Source organism: Zalophus californianus, chromosome 3 (assembly GCF_009762305.2).
Source record: "Zalophus californianus isolate mZalCal1 chromosome 3, mZalCal1.pri.v2, whole genome shotgun sequence".
In the NCBI taxonomy this organism is placed as follows: Eukaryota; Metazoa; Chordata; class Mammalia; order Carnivora; family Otariidae; genus Zalophus; species Zalophus californianus.
In genome coordinates, this window is record NC_045597.1 from 134,796,102 (window position 1) to 134,817,725 (window position 21,624).

Below are 21,624 nucleotides of genomic sequence, written 5' to 3' on the forward strand. Positions count from 1 at the left end.
CTCACAATTCCGAGATCTGGAGTCACATGCTCTACTCACTGAACCAGCGAGGTGCCCCAATCCTATCATCTTAAATAATCATGGGCGAACTTTTCAAGTAAGAGATATGTGCTCAATTAAACATCTTAAGGTTAAACGGACCTCTCATATATACATTTTTGCCAAATAGACTTTTTTCTTCTCTTTTTTTCATTTTATTTTCAATACGAAAGAAAATGCCTATGCACATCCTACTACAGCAACTCCTTTATCTATTTGCCAAGTACCCAACTGGGTATGTCCCTATGCTGGGTACAGTATAAAGTATGTAAGTAAATATATACATAAATAAGTCAAAGTGTATAATATCCCATATAGCATTAAAGAGGCAATGTAAAAAGAGGCAAACATATACCAAACCCATAGACAATCAAATAAACCTATTGTTATCTGATCTAGTGGACAATGAAGTTTTTATAGCTATAGTCAAGGGACAAGGCCATCTCAGTGTCATTTCCCCTTTGCTTTCCGTCTTTCCTTTTTTCCTCTGCTGCTGCTTCTTGTTTTAGTCTCCAAGTATGTTGCCCATTAATCTTTCCAGAGCATCAAAATCCGTGGAGACGAACCAGAGCGCATTCTGGTACATCGACCTCTGGAATCCCCAAACTTAAGTTTCTGGTCACAGCTTGCAGAAGAGCCATACAGACTACTCCTGGCAGGCAAAGAAGTCATTGACCTCCCCAGCAGCTCATGTGCTGACAAAGCCACCAAAAGAGAGATTATGTGTGGTTATCACAGCACATGGATACGCCTTTTGTAGCTGATATATCAGTCCCTGTGTTCTCACACTGTTTCTGTTCTATGCCCTGGCAAAGCTTACTCAGAGGACACCGTGGAGAACCGGAGCCATGTTTTCTTTGGCTATTGTTCCTTTCCTCATCTCCACATTTAATAACTCCACATTGTGCAGTGAAATACTTGGCAAGGTAAGAAAGAAATCAAGCCTGGATTCCAGGGGCAGCTCTTGTCATCGGAAAGGATCTGTGACTATCTCTTGCCCTTCTGTCTCCTCCTCAGTGCACTTTTGCTCTCCTCTAATTTTTCCATCTTATACATCTTTTATTGTTTTCTAAATATAGACATGCTAAAACCTCAGTGGAAAGACCATCTATTGAAACCAGAGTGATAGCAAGTAATGTGCCCAGCAGGCAAATCGCAAAACAAATAGAGGGTGCACTCAGCACTTTTGCTTCTGCTGCACAAAAGAACCCAAATAAGGCTCCTGGAAACATGGGTTGAGTAATCAAGTCCTTTTCCTGGATGTACAACAGCACAGCTTTGGGAGATAACGAATTCAGCTCGTGTAATTGTACACACGTCTAGAAGAGCAAAAGAAAGCACAAAAAGAGAAAAAAGGCGAGGGGGCCAAACTTTTAACTGCTTGCCCTCCTTCTGCACCTGCCATGACTTGCAAGCATAATATCGTGTCCCAGCTGGCCACTTGTCCTGAATTCTGAGACCCCAAGACACCCATTGCCCTTGGAATTAAAGAATTACAAATGGAATTTTTGCACCTGCAGATAAAAAAAAGATAGTGAGAGAACTTAGAAAAGATCCTTTGAAACATTTCTATCACCCTTGTCAGGCTGTTTTCTGCCCCTGGTGAATACTAACCAGACATATGAGTAAGGACTCTGGAGGACCATTTGGCTGTTTCACTGAAATTAATTTTGGTTCCTACAGATTAACCATAAAGACACGCACTGGCTGCAGGTGTTCTAAAGCCAGCATCGGGAGCAAACCCAGCAAATTTTGCAAAGATGGTTAATGACTCCTGCAAAATTAATTTAAATTGAAATAGAGTAAGAACATATGGAAAAAATCAATCATTCCCCATTTTGAGCGAATATTATTTTAGCATGCATAGATTTGATATAATTTTCTTTCTTTCCCTTAAGGGTCAGGATATACTCATACATTAAGTCTTTTTGCAAAAGAGAAGTTTTTTGTTTTTTTTCTTTTTCTTCCCCAGGAAAGAGGAGATATATGTTTCATAAATCTTTTTCCTTGTCTGATGCTGAAACGTACATCTGGGGCTCCACAGACACTGATAAAAGCCCTTCCAGAAAACATAACTCTGTTCTTCGGGTAATTATGCTTTCCTAGTGTCTGGACACTGGTTCTGGCTTCCATCTGGAATAAGATCTGGGCCCACTTATTATGCATGTCCACATTAACTGGACGGTTTATAGAATTTAAATGTGAAATGAGGAGAAAGCACAGAGGCAATGGCAATAGAATGGAAAATATAAAAGAAAAATATTTTTCAAGTGTTTGGAAGGAAATGACTACATTAACAAAAACCCCACAGCCACATGTTCACACTCTTATACTCCCATTTCAAAGCCATCTCCAAAGTTTGGCTCCAGTTTCTCTTGAGGGAAAAGAAACAGAAGTAGGCACACCCATTCTAAGGGATGGGTTCCCAGAGCAGGAGTTACACCAATGCAGTCTCTTCTTCTCCACATTCTTCTAATACTATTTATAGTCTGTTTACCTAGGCTACTTATACCTTGTTCCAGGAAATTATTATTGATATAAATTATTGTAACATTATTGTTATAACATTATTGATATAAATCCTCATCTATATCATCCACAGATATTTAATATTTATCTAATGATATTTATTCATTCTTCATTCAACAATATAAATTAAGATTTGTTCTGTACCAGATATTGTGTTAGGCACAGGGTAGCCTAACACAAAGAAGGACAAAGACTAGTCCCTATTCTTGAGGACCAGATAATTTGGAATAAAACTTATACGTAACCCCCTAAATTTAAATATAGCAACACTGTTCATGCAAAAATGATCTACCGATTTCCTTTCTCTTCACTTCAGATTTATTTTCACATATACTTATTGGACATCTACTACATGCCAGGCAGTATGCAAGGAACTGGGGATACAAATTTGGAAACAAAAATCCAAAGAAGAATTTCAAAACAACATTCCACAATTCTAGGGACAGCAAAGAAGTTAGAAGACATCTGTAAATATCTGTGCCAATGGAAGTGGAGCAGGGAACTAAGAAAATACCAAAATAATAATAATAATAATAATAATAATAATAATAATAAATAAATCATTCCTATGTGGCTTTGGAAGAGATCCTAAATTTTGTGGAGCACGGCGGGGGAATGGGGAGTAGTGAAGAACTAGTGACTAATTCAGCTTTCCTCAGGCTACTGTTACCATGAATCCCTGTTCTCCAAGCCGACCCTTCATCGTTAGCTGGGGGGGGGGGGGGGGGGGGGCGGCTGGTGGGAAAGATTAAATCCAGATTCCAGTAGTCAGGGTTCAAACGTTAACTGTACAAAATCCACAAAAGGGGGGCGCCTGGGTGACTCAGTCATTAAGCGTCTGCCTTTGGCTCAGGTCATGATCCCAGGGTCCTGGGATCGAGCCCCGTATCAGGCTCTCTGCTCCGTGGGAAGCCTGCTTCTCCCTCTCCCACTCTCCCTGCTTGTGTTCCCTCTCTCGCTGTGTCTCTCTCTGTCAAATAAAAAACAAAAAACAAAACAAAAAAACCCCCAAAAATCCACAAAAGAGATCATCTCGAATTAGCTGTAATTATCTATAAATCATACAACGTCGGGAAAGAAAGGGGACATGAGACCGCTAGAAAAGGCAGTCTCCAAGGGAAAAGGAAAGCTGGAGGAGAGTAAAATAAAAGACAGAATCAGATAGTAACAGACCAAAAGAATAGCAGCCTTCTCCAGGATTGCTGATTAGAATCCTGGTGTCAGCATTTAACCAATCGGTGTAATGAGTTTATGTGCTCCATCTGCCTCGCTAATCCCCATGAGGCTGTGACTGAGCTCTGGTCATTGTATCTCCAAACCTCGGCACAGAACCTGGCCCAGAGCTGGCCATCAGTTAAGTGTTGGTTAAGTAGATAAGACAGTGAATCAAGTGAAGAAGACAGAAGGAATAACCATGCACATGTATTCTGTACGTAGGAGGCTTTAGCTGCATCCCGTAAGTTTCGGTGTGTTGTATCTTTATTTTCATCATCTCATTTCTGATTTCTTCCTTGACCCACTGGTTATTTAGGCATGTGTTGTTTAATTTCCACACATTTGTGAGTTTCCCAGATTTTCCACAGGGAAATGATAACGTTAAACTACATCAGTTTGGGAGGCCCAAGATGAACATGATTTGGAGAGGACATGAGGACACAGAGTAGTGTCAACACAAGGTTTCCTGGTGACCTCTGCTTAGACTGAACTCACCCATATAAACCTGCCCTCCAGCTCTCCATCCAGAGAACACAGATGCTTTCAGTAAATGCATATTCTTCCAAATTACAGATGAGAAATGTATGTCCAATCACACATGGTGGTAGGCATGGTGAGGTGGGCCACAAAGCAGCATGGCCAAGAGCTTAGGTCCAAATTCCTATTCTGCCATTTTTAGGCTGTATGATATTTGGAAAGGTACTTAATCCCTCTAGGTTTCAATTTCCTTATTTATAAAATGGGGATAATAATAGTACCTTTCTTACAAGGTTATTGCAATAATAATGGTAATTCATATAAAACACGGCACCATAGGAAGCTTTCGATAAATGTTAGCCAGTATTGTTGTTAGTACTTTGGACCCTGAAAACTGGAGCCTTTAATATCAATTGTGCTGCTGTACCTCTGGGTCCCCACTGGGTAAAAGAACTGGAGCAAGACTTCCTGGGTTTGAATCCTGGCTCTCCCACGTAATAGCTATGCGACCTTTCTCAGATTATTCATCGCTCTGTCTCAGAGTCTTCATCTCTAAAAGGGGGTTCAGAAAGACCCTCACAAGGATATTATGAGCAGATGAATCAATACAGGCAAATGAGGCAGGGACCCAATCCAGCAATGATGAGATTTAAATTTTTGTTAAGGAAACAGACAAGAACCAATGAGGAGACAATGAAACAAAACAGTTACAAATTGTGAAAAGTGTTATGAAAGCAATAAAATAGGGCTGAAGTAGAGGATGGGGAGGGGAACCTAATTAAGATATTAGGTGATCAGGGAAGCCTTTCCTGAGGAGGAAACATGTGAGCTGAGCTAAAGGAGAAAAGGATGGAAAGGACTTAACCTCGCCAAGAACTGAAGGGATAGGGAAGGGCCAGAAGTACATTTCTAATGGAATTCCTAACATACATACAATTGCTTAATTCTTTAGCATAAATATATCATGTTTACAGAAACATGATATAAAATGATGTAACATGATTAGACATGAGAACACAAGCAGATACACATGCTTGAAACTTGCGAGATATTTCGCTGAGCTATGTACATGTGCTACAGTGGCCTCCTAATGCGTACAGTTTTATGTAAGTGGACGTGTATGGACCTGAATTTTCATGAAAGACTAATGCAGATGGAAACCCTCCTAATTAATGATACATTTAAGACATTCAAATAAAAGTACAGAAGACGCAGGGAGACTCTTATTTTTAGGCTTGCACAAAACCAAATTTAGCCAGCATCACAAGTTGATGGTGACTTACTTCCCATGTGCTAAAAATGCTGATATATAACACAGTTGGGTGTACATGTTGTATTTAGCAGAGTATTTCAATGATTATATACATATACAGATATATAACACAAGAAGAAATGGCTGTGGAACTCCTAAAGTAATTTCACTAAACTCCTAGTGTCACAGAATAGTTTGAAAAGCACCACTGCAAAAAGATCCCAGGTGGGAAAATATTGTCACTGTCCCCATTGGCTAGTTTTATGTCAGTCGTTTAACTTTTATCAAGCCCTGTGTTGGTTACTCTTTATCCCCTTCCCCTTTCTTGCTGTGATCAATTCTCTAGTCTTCTCTGTACTGCCTAGTGCCTTGGAAGGTGGGAGGTGACCTCAGGATCCCTCACCCTCTGGCTTTTGAGTCTCTATAGCCAGTGGGGAGCACAGCAGAAGATTAAAGGCAGGTTGTGTCCCTGCTTGGTTTCATGGTTCTGGCAGTGACTGGGTCCCTCTATAACGAGAGCTCCTGCTAGCTGATCCTCTAATGTACCTCCAGTGCTCACCAGCTCTAGTTACATCATCTCCTCCCCTTGTTGAGGCTGAGTGTTAACTGCTCCCCTCCGTTGCTAGTCTCTTGATGCTTCAGCATCCTGCCTACACTTCTGTAAATTGTCCCTTCATTAACATGCCTTCCAAATCCAAACGGAGTAGATTTTCTTTTTGCTGCTAAGACCCTGACTTGAACAAGCCTCTGCTAGGTTTTAAACTAGTCCTGTCCAAGATATAATGGGAGTCACATGTATAATTTTAAACTTTCTAGTAGTGAAAGAAACATAAATTTTGATATGTTTTATTTAATTTGATGTATCCAAAATATTATCATTTTGATGTATAATCAATATAAAAATTTATTAATAACATATTTTACATTCTCTTATTGATATATCAAACTCTGTATTTTATACTCAAAGCTCATCTCAATTTGAACTAGTCACATTTCAAATGCTCAACAGCCACAGTGTCAGCTACTGTGTTAGGGCTGGAGATACAGAGATGAAGCATACTGTCCCTACATCAGAGTTGATGGTCCAGTAAGAAAGACGGACAAGCAAATCATCACAAAACAACATAGTAAATGCATAATTTATACTGTGAACAAGATCCTTTGGAAGTAGAGTCCTTTCTAAAGACCAGTGGTGCTTAGAGAGAGGAGATAATAGGTAATACTTGAGTGGATCCTGAATGCTGATTAGAATTCCACCAAGAAAATGAGAGTGAAGAGGGCAATGAATGCAAGCAGATAAAGAAGCCCTGCCTTTGCATCTGCTCTAGGAACATCTGCTCTTCTTTGACTCTGCACCTAAGATGGATATGCTGACCACCGAGGGTACACTTGGATCTCCCCAGTTATTCGGGTCCAGATTTTGGTAGCCCTCAGCAGTTTTAGCACAGGCTCTGGAATGAGTTTTCAAGGGAAACTCAACCAGGAAATAATGAAGAGAGTGCTGGTGACATATATGTATGTGAGGAAAATGCCTATAAACAGACACTTTGAGAAAACCTGGATCCACTCTCCTGTGGCAACATAAATCTGGCTGCTGATTGGCTTAGTTGGCTCAGGTTTCTGGGCACAAAGCTCAGCCTTATTTTCCTCATTTCATGTTTCCTCTGCTATTCAATAAGCATTGTCACTGGACTGATATTAAAACTTATTTGCTCCAATCCTTTGGAGATGCTTCTTTTGTTGCTGTTGTTATTCATCTATTGTCCTTATATGAACCTTATTTCTCTAGTGGTTCCGAGTTCTTAAGGACCCAAATGGACATTCCCAAAGTCTGTCTCTCTTATATTAAAATCCTACTGCCTTTAGCCAAATACGTCTGTCTTTTCCCTTTCCAAAACACAGACTCTCAATAGGACAGCTCAAGTTCTTACTTCCTGTCTGAGAGACATTGACAGTTCTCTGCCCTTTGAAGGGAGGATATAACTTAAGTGACCTTAAGGAATGGTCACATCTTTCCTGCCTCAATTTTCCTTCTCAGTATACACTTTGTTAGAGATTTTCAGAAGATTCACCTTACTCTCCTGAATCCCCCAACTTGTTTTCCAGCACAAAAGTATTTCACACATATAACATTAACAAAATAGAGCCCCCACATTTCAAGCCTAGGACCTCAAGCGAGGTTCCTTTGATGCTCTTTAGGAAGTACTAAAGGACCCTACTGATCTCTTTGGGTGACTCCATAGTGCTTAAAAGCTGGTGATAACAGCTTAATAGACTGATTTTGAAGGATACCCAAATAGTAATGGGAGAGAAAAGGAGGATAAGGCACTATTCTTAGATACTAAAAAAGAAGTATGCACTTAACTCAGACAAACATTCTGGCGCCTTCTGTATGAGCAGAGCTCTGATTTCCAGGAGGCTGGAGAGCTATGGCTGTTTACATCCTTTGTCTGTAACAGTCAGATGGTATACACTGTAGCCTTATTTTCCTTGTCTCCTTACATCAACCGAAACTCATTTTCAATGCCGAGCTTTCCACAAAAATTCCCTGTGGTTTCTTTCGGTCTCTCACTCCAACTATCATATTGCGATTCCCATTGGCAATAATGTCAGCATCTGTTCTCCATACCAGCACTATTTGCAAATACTTTGAGACCAAGTCCATGATTACCACTCAAAAGTTCAACTTCTGTTTTCTTAGAGCCAAAACACATACTGTATTATCCAGTTTAAACATTTTCCAATCCTCATCTTGGCAGTGGACTTCTTCAGTCCTCCCATTACTCATATTATTATTTTTTTATTGCTCTTTATCCTTTTCCTTCAATTTGCTCACTGTATAGATGATTAACTGTGGTCTTGAACATCACTAACTTTCCCATTCTCAGCTGTGCTTCCTTCCCTCCCTAAGGATCTCTTCCATCCATGGTGTTGTGGAATCTAAGAGGTTCTTTTATTCCCAAAGGCAATTTATTTACTTATTTTAAAATTCTATTTAAGTAATCTCTACACCCAACGTGGGGCTCCAACTCACAACCCAAAGATCAAGAGTCACATGCTCTTCTGACTGAGCCAGCCAGGCACTCCCCCCCCAATAGGCCCTGGGAGGCAATTTATTGATGCCACCTTTTTGCTTTTCCTTTGAGTGGTCTAAGTTAGATCTCAGTATGCCAGAAATCAGGCAACAATTGCACACAAAGAATCAATTACTCTTAAAGAGAAATTTCCATGGCTTACATCTGCCTTTCTCCCATCTCTCTGGCTTAAAACAGCAACACTTTTTTTGGTCATGTGTGTGTATGTACATGGTTTGTTTTTGGTTTTGGTTTTGTGAGTGAGTGTATGTATGGGTTTGCTTTTGGTTTTGTTTATTTCTTTTTCTAAATGACTTGGTTGAACAGTTCTTCAGCAGAGCTGGGTGTGCCACTATGAGAACGATCCTCAGTCGGCATTTTTGGGGGCTGCCCCTTTTGCATTGACACTGTGTTTCTGGACTTGTGAGAAAACAAACTCAGACGCTCGTGTATCTGTGCATATACGCACATGCAAAACTCATGGAAATTAAAACAATGATCTGCGGTAATACTTTACCAAACCCAGCAGACCAAAGGAGTCACATCTATATTATATAAAGAACTGTTTTATAAAAGTTAATAAAAGATATGTACACATTTATACAAGAACTAGAAGAAATCATATAAATTATGAAGAAAATGACTACTACCCTGTTATATAACTAATACCACTGCTACTACTAGCACTAATACTAGCATTTTTTGAAGGTTCTCCACATGCCAGATACTATTCCATATGCCTTACATTTAGAAATCCATTCAATCCTTACAACAACTCTATAGACAGGAACTATTATTATCCTGGTACAGATGAGAAAATGGAGCCACAGAGAGGTTAAGTGACTCATCCATGGTTACACAGCCAGATAGATGGCAAAGGGCAAAATGAGACAATCCATAGGTCAGTTGCAATCACAAATGGAAAAATATTCAAGACTGCCAGTAATCAAAGAAATGTGCATTAAGACATTAAGTATAATTTCATACCTCATCTTTGGTGAGGCTGTGGTTAAGCTGTCACTCTCAGATATGGTGGCAACATTGTAATTTAGTGCAAGTTTTTAGGAAAGCCATTTGTCAATACTTAACAAACAACCATAAAGAGGCTCCCTTTAACTCAGTAATCATACACCTAGAAATTTATTCTTAGAAAGTTATTCAAGCGAAAGTCATATGAACAGAAAGTTTGCCGCAGCATTCTTTATGTTATCAAATATTGAAAGCAATCTAAATTTCCAAATACAAGAAATACTTAGGCAAACTTTGGTACAGGAATGAAACAGAATATCATGCAGCCATTTAAACTATCATTATAAGTGATAACAGTATAAGAATGTTATATAGGATCAAGTAAAGTAAGCCAGATATAAAATTTTACCTATTTTACAGTTGCAATTATGTAAAACTATGTATACACATGTTCAAAGTCCAGAATGGAACATAAAATGATAATACTTGAGGCATTATCCATTAGGATGGCATCTTAAATCCATTTTTAACCTAATTTTAGTAGCCTTTATTTCTGTTGCTTTCTATATGTTGGCAAAACTAAAAGTTGGGAAAAAATATAAGACGGTGTTTTTGCCCTTTGATAACATGTAATTTAGCTCAGAATTCAGAGAATCATTGACTTTTAGAGCTGGAAGGGACCTTATCGAACTCTCGGTACAACTTCCTAATTTTGTAGCTAAATACTCTGAGGCAGAAAAAGACTGACTTCCTCAATGACACATACTGAATTTGGAGCCAGAATTTACAACCCAAAAATGCAAATCAGCCTTGGGTACATTTAGGGTACACTTCTCAATGAGAAATTAAATTGTTAGGATCCTATCTTCAAATATATCATGTCAATAAAAAAGACTATTTTTATCTAATTCTACTCTCTTACTGCACTATCAGCTGCCTTCTTTCCCCACCTGAAATAAGCTTTATGTCAAAGCAGAGCCCTGTTTAATTCTTGACTATATAGTACACATCATGCATATTTTTGGCGTTTAAGCCATGTCAAAATATTTATAAAGATGATGAGTATTTTAGTAACAATGGAAAAGCTGCTAGTCATTTTCCTGTGATGGTAACAGCAGGAATTCAATTAAGATTTGATAAATCAATTAAATTGAATTTCACTTTCAAACATTAAAAAGTTTTCCAACACTGACTGACTAAAAAAATCTATTTAAACCTCTTAAAAGCTAGTTTCTGGTATAGAAATGAATATTTCTATATTGAATATATAAATGTTTACTAAGCCTTGCTGAGAGGCCCTCATCTACTCACCCGTATGTCTTCAGGCATGTGTCAGGTGAAGCTCTCTACTCTAAATCCACTTAGATTACGATAAATTTTGGCTGGGCTCTTTGAAAGGAAACATGGCAAACAATAAACACAGGGAAAGGCTAAAGAAATTCTGGAAGTGGCAGATTGGTGTGGGGATACTGAAGTTGTTCCAGTTTGGCAGAGGTGGGGGGGCAGTTTATACCAAGACTACAAGGCTCATTTGCAAGGAGTATGTAAAAGGACAACCTGAGGCTATGGTGTGCTTACTACTGGTATTCAAACCTGCTTGGGCAGAGTGGCCTCAACCCAGTAACACCAGCAGCCAAAGTCATAGTGATGGCTGCTCCCACCAGTACCGTGTACCTGAGCCTTGTCAGCAGCTGGAAGCAGCACCAGCTTTGGGCACTGGGACAGGAGCGAGGCCCTCTCAATGGGCTTGGTGGAAAACCCTGGACGCCATTTAATAGAAGTTAAGAGAGCTGCTGAAACACTTTAAGGACTGAGGAAATAGAAAATAAGACAAAAATAAGGAATAAGAAAGTTAGAATTTAAGGAGAAATTACTTATTCATACAATCTGTAGTTTCAAGTTAATATTCACATATTTAGGTTAAGAAACTCATTCAAACTAAATAATTTTACTCTGATTTTTTACATCTCTAAACCAGTTTAAATTTCATGGAATTCTCTGGGATATTTTCCTTTAAGTTACACTCTAACTCAGGGGTTCTCAGCTTTGGCTAAACAACAAAACCTCTGAGAATAAAAAACAACCAACCAGGGGTGCCTGGCTGGCTCAGTTGGTAGAATGAGCGACTCTTGATCTCTAGGTTGTGAGTTCCAGTCCCACATTGGGTGTAGAGATGACTTACAAATAAAATCTTAAAACAACAACAACAACCAATCAATGCCCAGCGTCCTGGTAGATGGATGAAATCAGAATCTGGTGGTGGGACACCGCCATCAGTAATTTTAAGAGCTTCCCAGATGTTTCTAATGAACAAGCTAAGGTAGTGATCCATTTGCTCCAGTGGGAGCAGTTAGACATTTTCTAGGACAGTTCTAGATTTAATGTGTATATAAATTACCCAGGAGATGTTAAAATGCAGATCCTGATTTGATAGGTCTGGGGTAGAGCTTGAGATTCTGTATTTCTTTTTTTTCTTTTTAAGATTATTTATTTATTTGAGAGACAGAGAGTGAGAGAGAGAGAGAATGCTTGAGCTGGGGGAAGTACAGAGGGAGAGGGAGAAGGGAAGCAGACTCCCCATTGAGCAGGGAGCCCAATGCGGGGTTTGATCACAAGACCCTGAGGTCATGACCTGAGCTGAAATCAAGAGTCAGACGTTCAACTGACTGAGCCACTCAGGTGCCTGGAGATGCTAAATTTCTAACGACCTCCCCTGGTGATGCTGACACTGCTAGTTTGCAAACCACCTTTGAGTACATAAAGGATTTAGGAGAATTAAGACTAGTGGTTAATCACAGAGTAGAATGGGCAGAGATAAACAACCAACCAGGGGTGGTTCAAAAAAAGTTCAAAATAATGAGCTTTTTACAAAAAAGGGCAAACTAGGAAGTGTATATGGTCTCTTTTATGCAATCAAAACTTTTAGCTTGATCACCTGATCTAAATATTCTTTAAAACCAAGGAAATAGGGGCGCCTGAATGGCTCAGTCGTTAAGCGTCTGCCTTCGGCTCAGGTCATGATCCCAGGGTCCTGGAATCAAGGCCTGCATTGGGCTCCCTTCTCAGCAGGAAGCCTGCTTCTCCCTCTCCCACTCCCCCTGCTTGTGTTCCATCTCTCGCTGTGTCTCTCCTTGTCAAATAAATAAATACAATCTTTAAATAATAATAATAATAAAACCAAGGAAATATTGAAATTGGTAGCATGGACCTTTTTCTGTTGCCCCCCTCCCTCCCACGTTGGCCATCTGTGACTTCTGGTCATGTCCTATCTGTTCAGAAGGGCCTGCTGGGAGTGACACTCCCTGGAACCAAGCTGTTGGCAGCATAGCTGGAGGGGACATTTGGATTGAAATAGCAGGGAAACTGAGGTAAGAGATAAGCATAAACTCTGAAGGGAGATGCAAGGTCAGAAAAAGGAAAATTCTGGTCAGAAGGCAGAATTCCAAATTAAGGCCCTCAACAAATACTAGGGTTCTTCTTAATGTCATGCCAGCACACTGTGGGGAAAGTCAAATGTAACACTTTTGCTTCTGGTCCCCTTCCACTTACCCATCACTCCTAACCATGAGGGTTTGTGGAAGGGCTGAAACTTTCCCAGGTTTGCTTGGTGAAGGGTTTTGATGATCCATACTTAGGGGTGGAAGGTTATGAGAAAGTCCTGTGGTGGTGGAAGCCCAGGATCTCCTGTACTTGGGTCCCGTCTACTGGGACCAGACAATGAGTGTGTATGGAAACTGCCAGGCCAAGTCCAAGTGGGCTGGGCATGGTGAGGAATGGCAGGAGACAGGGTGGTGTGTGTGGACAGAGGGTGGGAAGGCTAGAGAGCTAGAGATAGAAGGCAGCAAGTTCAAGATTTTGGAAGGCCAGGCTGAACACAAGAGCTAATTTTCTTTTTCCTTTTAAATATTGTGGTAAAGTACACCAAACATAAAATTTACCATCTTAATCATTTTTAGTGTACAGCTCAGTGACGTTAAGTGCATTCAGTCACATTGTTCTGCTACCATCACTACCAGTCATCCACAGAACTCTTTTTATTTTGCAAAACTAAAACTCTACCCATTAAACAGGAACTCCCCATTTCCTGTATCACAGCCCCTGGTAACCACAATTCTACTTTCTGTCTCTGTGAATTTGACTATTCCAGGTACCTCAAATGGAGGTGGAGCGGAACATACTGTATTTGTCCTTCTGTGACTTATTTTACTCAGCACAATGTCCTCAAGGTTCACCCATGTTGTAGCATGTGTCAGAATTTCTTTCCTTTTTAAGGCTGAATAATATTCCTTTGTATGTATGTGCCATGTTTTATTTACCCATTCATCTGCTGATGGACACTTAGGTTGCTTCCCCCTCTCAGTTATTGTGAATAATGCTGCTATGAACATGGATGTACAAATATCTCTTTGGGTCTCTGCTTTCAATTATTTTGGATATATATCCAGAAGTGGAATTTCTGGGTCATATGGTAATTCTATTTTCAATTTTTTGAGGCACCGCCATGTTTCCATAAATGCTGCACCATTTTACCTTCCCACCAATAGTGTACAAGCATTCTAATTTCTCCCAATCCTTGCCAACATCTGTGATTTTGTGTGTCTTGGTGATAGTCATTCTAATAGGTGTGAAGTGCAATGGTTTCTTTTTTTTTAAAGATTTTATTTGAGAGACAGAATGAGATAGAGAGAGAGAGAGAGAGAGAGAGAGAGCATGAGAGGGGGGAGGGTCAGAGGGAGAAGCAAACTTCCTGCTGAGCAGGGAGCCCGATGCAGGACTCGATCCAGGGACTCCAGGATCACGACCTGAGCCGAAGGCAGTCGCTCAACCAACTGAGCCACCCAGGCGCCGGAGGTGCAATGGTTTTAATTAGTGATGTCCACCATCTTTTCATATGCTTACTGGCCATCCGTGTACCTTCTCTGATGAAATGTCTATTTAAGTCCTTTGCTCACTTTAGAATTGGGTTTTTTTTGTTGTTGTTCAGTAGAAGTTCTTCATATATTCTGGATATTAACCCCTTATCAAATATATAATTTGCAAATATTTTCTCCCATTTTGTGAGTTACTCTTTCACTTGGTTGTGTCCTTTGATGTACAAAAGTTTTTAATTTTGATGTAGTCTAATCGATCTTTTTGGATTACAAAAAGATTCTTTTACTTGTGCTTTTGGTGTCTTATTCCAAGTAGTCATTGCTAAACTTGTGTTATGAAGCTTTTCTCTTGTGTTTTTTTAATTAATTTATTTTTATTATGTTATGTTAATCACCATACATTACGTCATTAGTTTTTGATGTAGTGTTCCATGATTCATTGTTTGCTCCTGTATTTTCTTTTAAGAGTTTCATAGTTTTAGGTCTTTTATATTTAGGTTTTTTAATCCATTTTGAGTTCTTTATGTTTTGTAAAGTAAGGGTCCAACTTAATTATTTTGCAGGTGGATATTGTTTTCCCAACACAATTTGTTGAGAAGATTGTCCTTTCCCTATCGGTGTTGGTATCCTTTTTTTTTTTTTTTTTAAGATTTATTTACCTATTTGAGAGAGAGCATGGGAGCAGGGGGAGAGGGAGAAGGAGAGCAGACTCCCCGCTGAGTGTGGAGCCCTATGCTGGGCTCTAAGTGGGGCTTGATCCCACAGCCTTGAGATCATGACCCCGAATTCACAACCTGAGCCAAAATCAAGAGTGAGATGCTCAACTGACTGAGCCACCTAGGTGACCCAGTGTTGGTATCCTTTCAAAGTCTTTTGACCGTATATGTGAGGTTTATTTCTGGGCTCCACAAGGACAAGTTTTTGAGATTATGTGAGGTTCAGGTGACAAATGTGACAAGAGGTAAGCCAGATCAGGTTCCCAGTTTGGATGACCAACTCCGGTGAATGGGGGATGGGCAAGAATTAGAGCTTTGTAGCCCTGTTAGAGTCTTTTAGATCTCTTGAAGGCAGCCCATATTTCATCTCAATTGTGACCAGTTAGATGGATTGTGGTGATGCGGAATGGTGCTGAGAGGCATTGTGAGTGAAAGCCCTAAATGCTGTGAAGGAGGTGGTCTGTGTAGCGGTAGCATTATTAGAAGTGACCTTGGACACCAGAGGGCATAGGTACAGGGGCTGTAACTTGAGGACTCGTTTCACATGCTTTGTTTGGCTTTCACTGGGTAGCACATGACTAGATTTGTTCACAGAGGGCCTCGGAAAGGGTTTCAAAAATGAGGATGCCAATGGATATGGTACAGTAGACTGTGGCAGTGCTGGCCAATGGAGCCAAGAGGTTTAAGTAAGTGGCCAGCTGAGCCAGTCAATTCAAGTGGGAGATACCACATTTCAGATAAATGGGCATCCATTCTACGTTGCAGCCATCTAAGGAGCAAGGACCAAGTCTAGCATTGTCAGTGTCCAGCACAGTTTCTGGCACACAGTGCATGCTTAATAAATGTTTGAACAGAACTGAACATGAGCCAAGGAAATAGTAATGACTTTCTGAAATTAAAAAAAACTCAATTCTTGGGATGCCTGAGTGGCTAGGTCAGTTGAGCATCCAACTCTTAGTTTCAGCTCAGGTCATAATCTCAGTATCATGAGATTGAGCCCCGCATCGGGCTCTGTACTCAGTGAGGAGTTTGCTTGAGATTCTCTCCCTCTCTCCCTCTCATGGCTCATGTGCATGTGTGCTCTCTCTCTCTCTCTCTTCCCCCTAAAAATAAATAAATAAATCTTAACAAAACAAAACAAAAAACCCCTCAACTCTTCATAGTTAGGAATTTTCTTTTTTTTTTAAATTTTATTTATTTATTCATGAGAGACAGAGGGAGAGAGAGAGAGAAGCAGAGGGAGAAGCAGGCTCCCAAGGAGCAGAGAGCCCAATGCGGGACTTGATCCCAGGACCTGGGATCATGACCTGAGCCGAAGGCAGACACTTAACCATCTGAGCCACCCAGGCGCCCATAGTTAGGAATTTTCTTATGGCTAATTTAAATTATTTATACCGCAGGGGGAGTTCACCCCCCCCAAAAGAGACAGACTTGATCATCCTTTGTAAAAAAATAAAATAATCTATTAGTGATAGATTAAATAATTACCACTTGTTAAGCACCAAACATCTTCAGGTACCATGCCTCACATTTGATGTGCTTTGTATTTTGTCCTTGCAACAATCTTCAGGTAAGCAGGATCATCTCCAATTTACAGTTGAGGACACTGAGGCTCAGAGATGTTAAGTATTTTGCTTAAGGTTACACAACCAACAACAGCAAAGCTAGAATTTATATCTAAATGGGTCCCATGTTTTTTCTCTGAGAACCCTGTTTGCCTGTTTCTACCTGGGAGCTACCATTCTCATCTTCTGGTGTGCTCTTCTTCTACGGTAAATTAACACATTTTCTTCAGCTTCTAATCATGGCCTTTATAAACAAACTACTAATAATCTTTTATCTGTCTCTGGCCTTTCCCCAAGTTCTCCGTGTTCTTTGAGTCTGGCATCAACTCAGTCTTTAAAATACCATTAAATGGGGGAAAAAATCACACGTTTTGACTTTAATAAAAGAAAAGAATCATCTCCCTTTCCATTTTAAATCAGCCTAGAAACTATTAGGCACCTATTCACATATTCAGAAAAAAATCATTTTGAAAAAAGTGAACAAGTAAAAGGAAAAATAACCACCAGGAATCCTGGTGAGAGCAGGGTGATGTGGTGTGGTTTTGTGTGCTTCACACAGCCAAGTACGTGAAAAGGTACCAGGAACAGCATGGAGCACCTGGACTAAGCATTTTCTAGGTGCAAGAGCCCAGTCCTAGCAGTGGATGCCCCCCATAGTGAAGAAAGACCACAGGGTTCAGGAGGTGAAGCTGATCGAATACTGTGATGTGGAGTTTTAGTCTCCCTATGGTCTAGAGTCAGGCAGCTCAAGTGTGGGCTGTGGGCAGGTGCTGGTCTGTTTCATTCCCAGCCCATGACAAGGTAAGTGGAGTAACCAAATAAATTAAGATCTGTTGAATCTAATAAAAACCTTGGGCTTGTATATTGCCCATCTTTATTTTTTCCTGCTCATCCCTTCATTTCCAAACCCTAGAGCAGGGCCTAACATGTAGCTGGTATGCACTGGCTGCCGGGGAGATCATCAGGTGAGATTGCTGGAGAGAGGGCAGACAGCAGGAAACACAATGAGAGCAACTGGAGGACATCTTTTTTTCTAGTAATTCATCTTTGTAAAGCATTGGTCTATGACAGGTTGCAAATGTGCAAAACAAAACAAAAAGCAACAACTGGATCTTTACCTCAGGTAGTTTGAGAAGTGTTGGTCTAGAGCCAGTTATTCGTTATGCAAGTGAATGTAGAGATGGTGCTTGACAGAGTTGCTAGGCCTCCCGGCCGTTTATTGAGCAGTCTAGTAAAGATTTAAGTATGGTAAGGTTCCCAGAATAAGTCACTGGAAATACCTTTGGAAACTCACTTTGACTTTAGTCCCCAGGATTCCAACCATCTACATGTGTCAGTGCATACCCTGAAGATTCCATCCATCGCTGAGGCAGATGCCTATGGACCCCAGGCTTCTAGGTAAATGCTGAAAAACTGCTGGCTGGCCTCTCTCTCTAAGCAGACTACTCAGCAAGTCACAAAGAGCATAGGAGAGTCCACTCCACATTGCTCTAGCCCCAGTAAACGTGGCATGGGTTGACTGAGCACTCATAAATGGTTTAGGTAATTGCCCACTCCTGTTGTTTCTTGTCATGTGGAGGGACCCACCTGGTCTCTTTAATCCTGCTCTCCTCATTCCTAGGAGAAGTGCCTCATAGAAAGTGAATTTGGGAAATGAATCAGGCACATTTAACCCAGTCCTCCTTCACTTTCTCTTGGAAACTGGTGACTCTGTACAAGGCTATGCAGAGGCCGACCCCCGTGAGCAGAGTCCTGTGGCTGTTCAGCTGTGGGTCTTGATTCTTGGACTCAGTAGTAGGAAGGCAATTGTTCCCATGTCCCCTGAGCCATTTTCTCCAGTATCAGCTTCTCTCAGCTGGTTTACAGTTTGGGCAGGAACACAGAGGTATTACTCTGGGGTCCTCTCTCAAACCTCACCAAATGGCAGAGACTGTACATTGAAGCCTTGTCTCATAGGCTATGCTAGCCTGTATTCTTCATTTGCCTTCCATTAATCTTCTTGCAGAGGATCACAGATCATGAATCACTCACTTGGTGACCACACTATATTGATACCTAATCTGTACCTTCTGCAAAGTAGAAGCCAGACCTTCCTCTGCCACACTGGTGAAGGAGGGCAATCTTCTGGCTCAATGCCCCTTTCTGCCTGTACTTCTCTGGGTATGTTTCTCCTAAAGTTGTGTCTCATCTTTCCAGGTTTTTGAAGATCAATAAATACACACGTTTTGACACATCATGATGGAAAACACAAGGGCTCTGGAATCAAAAGGAAGAATCAGATCAAAGTGAGTCTTTGCTCTTCTAAAAAGTATCAAGAACAAAATGTCTTACCAGCCATTTCTACGGTACACTTCAGGTAAACAGAAAAAAGCTCATGGCCTCTGCAGCCTTCCCATTTCCAAGGCCCACTTAGGGCTCTTTCTTTAGCTCTTCCTGAGCTAGGCCAGGGGGCATTAAAGCTTACAGTCCATTTCTCTGAGATTCAGTTACAAGTCACTCTTGCTACAATTCTCTCTGACCTTGCATTTTTCTTTGGGTCACTGGAGCAGTTTCTGGCTAATCTACCTGTGAACACTGCCTACCTTCTCTAAGCCAGAATGTGGCTTGCTTTTTCTGGTAGCCCTTCCTTATGGTGACTATCTATGCCTGGCTGAGCTGGAGGGATGACTGAGCCTAGATTCTTTGTCACCAGTATTGACAGCAGTATATGCCTCCTCAACTAGACCTTGTCTATGCCAATAGCTTTATCTTTGTCTGTATTTTCCCCACCCGCAAATAAGGTATTATATTTGTGATATTACTTTATATTACAGATTAAGTCCTTAAAGACAGTACCCACCCCCTTGATGTAGTTAAGATCTTTGTCAGTGTTTTTATTTTTATCATTCAACTTTGCTACTTCAGGGGCGCCTGGGTGGCTCAATCTGTTAAGCATCTGCCTTTGGCTCAGGACATGATCCCAGGGTCCTGGGGATCAAGTGCCACTTTGCATTGGGTAGCATGGCGTTGGGCTCCCTGCTCTGTGGGGAGTCTGCTTCTCCCTCTCCCTCTGCTCCTCCCCCCTTCATCCTCCCCCCTTCACCCTCCCCCCACTCATGCTCTCTCTCTCTCTCTCGCTCACACTCTCTCAAATGAATAAAAATCTTAAAAAACAAAACAAAAAACTAACAAACTTTGCTAGTCCAAACATACATTTTAATGTAAAAATGCATGGATATAGAAAAGTATAGGCTTCTGGTTTAGAAAGCCCCCCTCTTTGGAAAGTTACTGACCTCATAAGAAACTATGAATAAATTCCCCAAGGTAGGATGAACAGAAAGTGACTTATACTCATATACAAACATAATTAAGTATAGACAGTTGCATAACTAGAATGAAATTTAATGTAAATGTGCCAAAGAGAAGAAAGCACAAAAAAATTTATAAAACTTACATGAAATAAGAAAATGTTCAACTGGGTAATAACCAAAACTTCATTAACTTAGCAGTCTTGGGGACCTAGAAAGTGAGGTAGCACAAGCCAAATTCTTTTGGTGTAGCAGGTCCTTCTAGACCAGGCCAGGCAAGTGGCAGTGGATTTGGAGCAGGGGCAAGCCCACCGCGTGGTACACAGCACACTGAATTGTAGGTAGAACCCAGCAAACAGGGAATTCATTATTCTTGAGAGTTCCCCTGTGTACATGATCAGCTTCTGCCAGCACTTGGAGGAGAGATAACCCTATTAAAATGCCTTTTTAAAAAGTGAAAGCTAAATGACTAACATTAAAACTTTGAGGAATGGGGAAAGAAAAAGAAACTATGAGGAAAACATCAGCTTGCTTATCCAGGGAATGAGCAGAACTTAATTCTCATTCCAGCATGGGGCTGATGGGCACCCAACTCCTTCCACTCTGGGTAGAAAACAAATCCCCAAGTTGCTACTGAGCCAAACTTTAAAGGCCAGTCAGGAAATGAGCAGCACTCCCGAATGGGAAAGACTGGATCAGTGTTTTTTCCAAAGTAAACAAAAGATCTGCAAAAGTGTTTCCTTGCACTATTTGGCAAGAGAAAGAAGCACCTGGAGAGTGAGTTAGGATGAGAAACCATATAAGAAATGGGAGTAAAACAAGGATGGTTATAATGAAGCTTTGTCTCGCTAATCTCCAGAGCCCAAGTGTTCTATTAGGAAACAAAGCTGCAAATGAAGAGACAATCAGACCGGTTGATTAAGAATACATTCATGGAAAGGATAAATAGAATAAATACTTTTCTGGATCGTGAATTTCATCTTTCATTTGGATTTTTAAAAAACTTTAAAAATACCTTCTAGAGAGTCAAAGTAGAATATATACATTAAAATAAATGAGGGCTGTGGAGGAAGAAGTATGAGCAATGAGAAAAGCAATTATCCTTGGAGACAGAAATTTCCTTGCTTCAATGCAGCATGTGATGCAGGCAATTTCAGTCATTCTCTTTCAGGTGATTTTCAGTGCGAGTTCCAAATGCTGCTTGAGGGGACACGGTCTCAGCTTACCTGAGGGACTGGGGCATAACTAAAGATATACGGAGAGCTATCAGATTCTTTACGCCAAACATTCTGTTGAGTAGGACAGCCTCAGGTAGAAGACAAATCACCCTTGGGAGACAGGTAAGAGAAATGAGGCAGCAACTGCATAGTGTTGCCTGTGTTAAATACATAGCATTTACAAACCCCCCAAAACCAATGCAAATTACTCAACGGCATCTCATCGTTAATTTTATGAAGTCACAGAGTTTTAGCTCTTTTTCCCAATGAGAAAGGCTTAGACTTGAAGGGTGAGTGCCATTCCTCAATGATTTTGAAAGAACCAATAATCATCAATACATAAAGATTAACTGAGAACTCATTTTTGCTTTTTCTTCAATGAGCTAGAAGTGTCACATAAAGGAGCAAGAGAC

General features: G+C 40.6%; 1 protein-coding gene across 5 annotated transcripts in view; it reads right to left on the reverse strand.

The window, feature by feature from the left end:
• Nucleotides 1–21,624, reverse strand: part of METTL8 (methyltransferase like 8) — a 170,112-nt gene that overhangs the window by 58,888 nt on the left and 89,600 nt on the right. For 2 of the 5 annotated variants that reach the window (XR_003519470.1, XM_027591529.1), the window contains one exon: nt 17,439–18,963. The exons of 2 other annotated variants lie outside the window; for them this stretch is intronic. Coding sequence is in view for 1 of the 3 variants with exons in the window: in XM_027591529.1 (XP_027447330.1) it covers nt 18,941–18,963 (23 nt within the window). In the remaining 2 variants the exon portion in view is untranslated. Of the gene's footprint in view, nt 1–17,438; nt 18,964–21,220; nt 21,323–21,624 lie in introns of those variants that run through there. One more of the 5 variants, XR_003519472.1, reaches the window with a different exon arrangement.